Source organism: Penaeus vannamei, chromosome 9, assembly GCF_042767895.1.
Source record: "Penaeus vannamei isolate JL-2024 chromosome 9, ASM4276789v1, whole genome shotgun sequence".
In the NCBI taxonomy this organism is placed as follows: domain Eukaryota; kingdom Metazoa; phylum Arthropoda; class Malacostraca; order Decapoda; family Penaeidae; genus Penaeus; species Penaeus vannamei.
In genome coordinates, this window is record NC_091557.1 from 7,066,025 (window position 1) to 7,071,024 (window position 5,000).

Consider the following 5,000-nt stretch of genomic DNA (forward strand, 5'->3'; position numbering starts at 1 on the left):
ATAGAGCCGAGATTCAGAAAACAACCTAAAGCAAGAGTGATCTCATAATGTAACAGCTCTCCTGTTCGTCTGGAACACCTCCAACAAAGAAATCATACATTAAAGCTATTACAGTGTCATTTGTTGCTAACAATGCTTCCATTCTGGGAAAATCAATCATAATTTTTCATTACAACGCAAACAGCATCAAAGTACTCCCCTCCATCAATCTACAACTTAGCCATGGTGTTATCAGCCAAAGAGCAAGAGAGGCCCTTCCCGTCAGGTTCCACATTCAGCTGCGTGATCTTGCCGTCCTCCACAACCATGGAGTAGCGTTTTGATCGAAGGCCTCCTAACACAGCCAGATCTTGCTCCAGGCCAAGGGCTTTCGTGAAATCCCCATTTGTGTCAGCCAGCATTCGAACCTAGGGTAAGAAATTGTAACTGCAATAAATCTACTGGTAAAAATATAAAAAACATTAGAGAACAACACTGAAAGAAAAATGAAAAATAATAACACTACTACTACTACTACTACCAATAATGACATTTATGTCCCAATAATATTCTACTAATACACAAACTTATTCAGTATCATTACTGTATAGTACACTGAGGAAGGCTCTTTGCAGAAATTTCTTTTGACACAAGTAGACCATACAAACAGAGGAAGAGAATAGAAAAGAAAAGAAAATTTTACCTATCATGTGACAACCTTATGAGCCTATATATAACCACCCATTATTTTTCAAATGATTATTCAAATTTTAAAAAAATCTGCTAGCTACAGCTGCAACCACATTATTGGGTATTGTAGAGCCACTTATTGGGGGCACCCTAACCCTTCAGTGATGGGTACAGCTATAGTCGTCACAACGTAATGGCCTATGACATATATGTGTCATGACTCGCAAAGCGTGGGCCAGATGTACACAGCTTAGGCCTTGCCATAAAGTCTGGACTGCTGCATAACATTACATTTCAAAAAATTCTGACCCCGTCATTACAGGGTTGATGGGTCAACCAATGAAATGCCTATACTTGTAGTTGAGCACAATCACCAGACAATAGGCATGCAACACTCAAACACCTACGGGTAATATTGGCTACTAACAGACATGTCTAGCTACTCATCAGTACAGCGAAATGGATAACAACCACGGGTATGCCTGACTGAATTGTGTACTACCTGCTTGGCATGCCCAATTGTGTGGGTATAGTTTAATAGCCTACTTGGCATGCCCAATTTTATGGATATTATTTAACAGACACTTTCTAATATTCAACAACTGCAACATCTATTTGCCATATCACTTTATTATTACTAATGAGAAGTCCAATATGTATTAATTAATGATTTTAATATTGTATCATATAATTCTGTAAAACATTCTTATAATGATATATACAACATGTATTTGAAAGATTTCAAAGAAAAAGAAAAAAAAAGAAAAGAAAAGAAAAGAAAAGAAGAAAAAAAGATAAAAAAGAAGAAAAAAGAAGAAGAAAAAAAAGGAAACATAAGCTGGAAAAGCAAGTTTAGTATCAACAAAACATGGGTCATATACAACCCCAGAAGGTACTATTAACCTAGAAAATGCAACATATCAAATGATGGCCATCACATAATAAAGAAATATTGAAGATCATTATACAAAGATATTGAAGATCATCAAGTAATAGAAAAAGTAACCATCTCTAGTTCATATTTTTTCACTTTACACTTAACCTTCGATTGCGAGTCCTTAACAAAAAGTACTCAGGCTTAATGGGACCGTCTATCTTTGCTGATCAACTATGATACTGTCAGAAGTACCGAATGCTAATATTCATTGTTAATCCCACATATCCAGATCTCAGTTATAATAGAAAATTATCTAATAATTACAGATTAATGAGGAATAATTATCTATAAAAAAAATAGTCATGAAACATTTCTTCCAAGTTTACTTAGACTATAGTTTGTCATATGAAGATGGGCCTAGTCTGATTCCTTCACATAATCTGTGCCAATCTTTTTTTTTTTTTCTTTTATTCTTTTTTTTTTTTTTTTTTTGCATTACTTATCTCAAAAAGTTTCAATTTTTATGAACAAAGAAAACAAAGTAAAAAGCAGCATGGACATCTCCCGCAAGTAGTTTTTGCAATCAAAATTAATCTATTCCCATTCTTTTAGGTCAAAAATTAGTCTGAGGCAATATATATGCCAAAAAATTGCATGATTTAAGATAAATATATTTGAACATTTAAATGCTGGTATTTTGCCTATTCATTAGTTTTTTTCTTTCTTTCTAAACATGCAAATTGACCTATAACAGAAATGAGTGTTCTTAACAATCCCCAATGTACATAAAAGATGAGGGAATACATTTATACAAAAAGCACAAAAGAACAACCATTTTCAAAAGTACAGGAAATCACACAGACTGCTTTTATTACATGTACAAATATGTCAAGGGTTAAAGTTAGATTACACAATTCCTGAATGGAGGGAGGTCACCTAAGACACTCAAGACCAATCCAACATCTGTGAAAGTAATACGAGAAATGGGAAATTCTGATTTACTGTAATGATGTGTATAGGACACATGGAATGCAAAACAATGAGGGAACATAACTTTTTTGAGGGGAAGGGGGAGTTAACTGATATTTAAAGAATCTCTACAGGGGGGAAATAGGAGAAAAAATTCCAACTCCAGTTTAAATACACTGAGAATGAAACCACTATTTCAGAGTCTTGGGAGCAGCTGATTCAAAAATTATGTAATAAAACAGTATTATTGCACTTGGCTGAAGTATGATAAAACTACTTGTGTATGTGAGCAAACCCACTCAATTTACTGTTATGAACTCTAGATAATGCCAAAAACATACTCCTATCTGAACAAAGTATATACATGCGTATTTTGACTGAAGATAGGGGACATTTCCTGAGACACACTTTTGTCACATCATTAGAAACAGAAAGATGAGGCATTTTCTCTAAAACATACTGTCAGGATATAACTATTACAGATATATTAACTAAAATATACACTAAACCTAATTTTTTGTCTTCTGTTAAAAATGGTCCACAATTAATACCTCCCAGGTGTTGGTCTGTAACCCACATGAATCTCAGAAAATTGCATAAATAATCACATAATCTAGTTGAGCATGTTCTACACGAGTTATAAGCATTTATACTATTAAGCACTCACACAACCAATGGATTGAGCCACCAATATGCCATTCATTCCCCTTGATGCAGCACTGTCACAAGGCTGTCCCGGCACTTGCACACCCTTCCAATATGCGACTCATTTCCCTAATCTGATGCAAATTGATTCCAATGTGAACAAAGTAAAAATATTTGTAAAACTAACTTTTTTATTTTAACGCCGATGTTCAACATAGCTAACCATCTTGGTAATAGATTAATGCAGATGTAACAAAAAATTATAACAATCTCCATTTGCTTTCCGGTGATGTGTACATGATTCAAATTACATCTGAAGATGCTGAAGTCGAGGTCTGTAGACTTAACCTATAGAAACCTCCACAATCTGCCATTTGTCTCAAGCACAATGTCACCGGTCCTGTCACAGTAGATCATTCCTGTCTGTGGGAACCTGACCAATAATGATTCCAGACATGTAGTTTTGTCACTGGTATTTCATTGATTTTTTTACTGTCTATCACATATTTCCAGAAATCAATAAACTCTTCCTAAAAAAAGGTAAAAACACCCAGTAATTTTCTCTCTCATTTTCCTACTGCCTGTCAGAGCTTTTCAGAAATAAAATCCGTAAACCAAGGAATAAAATAATTGTGGCTTGAACTACAAAATTAAACCTCATAAAACATGCTGATATTTTAACACAAAAATAATATGATTCATGAAACATTAATGAAAGTTACCTACAGAAAGACCAAAAGGATTTTAAAGTTTTCATTCTTTAAAGTAATTCATCTAATGTTACTACCATTATGCCAAATCATGCAAATGTGTTGCTAGATTCCAGATTTCAGCATTGTTCAAATTAGTAATCAACATTTACCTTTTTCATGGAGTAAAATTGTATACAAAATTGCAATACATATTAGTTAAAAAAAATATCAACAGTAATGCATATATTGCTATAGCTATTAAAGAAATTGCAGACATTTTAATTTGAAGTATGGGCTATTATTGGATTCAAAAGCTTTGCCATAGTGGTGGTAACTATAGTCAACTATCAGAGGGTTATCCTCTTATCTGTGGATGGCAGCAAACCTTTTTGCCATGAATGATCTTGGATGGCATTGGCACATGCCATCGCATGCTAGAGCACCACTGCAGATGGCAAGTGTTGATATATGTTCTCACTTCGAATCCATCATGTACTTAGATGGTTGTGCGTGCTCATAGTCCCTTTTTTTTATAACATCTATATAAGTATCACTTCATTAGTTGTTATCTAATAATCATATATATACATATACACAAAATAGTTGAAAATTATCCAATAGATGTCAGTGTAAATAATTCCTATCTAAATAATAGATGTCACTATATGTCAGGTCATTCCATGTCACCCCAAGTGGTAGGATCTGATTGGCAAACATTATAAAAACTTAGGGCTTTAATGACTGCTTATCATTGCCACTCTGTACTTTGGAGCAGCACCATTTCTCCTCAAGATGAACTGGAGAATATCCAACAGATCTTCCTCTAGCTTCTCCTCCACCAGCCACGGCCACAGAAACCACTCCCTCGTCTTCATCGGCACAGGTAACAGTGCCTGAATCTTGGTATCTCTACTCTGGTTCTGATGAATCAGATGACAAAGTCGTGCCAGACACACACGGGTCTGACACAAATTGGACCTCAAATAAAGAATTTGATTATTTTGATGTGTCACAGCAAGACACAACAATGGATTCCGATGAGAGGTTGTCACTATACATGGATTGCTTATGGAAGAGGAATGCTTCTGGGGTCATGAATGACTAACTCGATGAGACATCCTCCCTGACTGATATCTAAAGGGGCCTTT

At 34.8% G+C, this 5,000-nt stretch overlaps 1 protein-coding gene across 1 annotated transcript in view; it reads right to left on the minus strand.

Moving 5' to 3' along the window:
* The window catches only part of Prx5 (Peroxiredoxin 5), a 12,478-nt gene that overhangs the window by 792 nt on the left and 6,686 nt on the right, over nucleotides 1–5,000 (minus strand). The window contains exon 5 of the mRNA XM_070125211.1: nucleotides 1–407. This exon is cut by the window's left edge and continues 792 nt beyond it. Coding sequence (XP_069981312.1) covers nucleotides 210–407 — 198 coding nt within the window. The 3' untranslated portion in view covers nucleotides 1–209. The remainder of the gene's footprint in view (nucleotides 408–5,000) is intronic.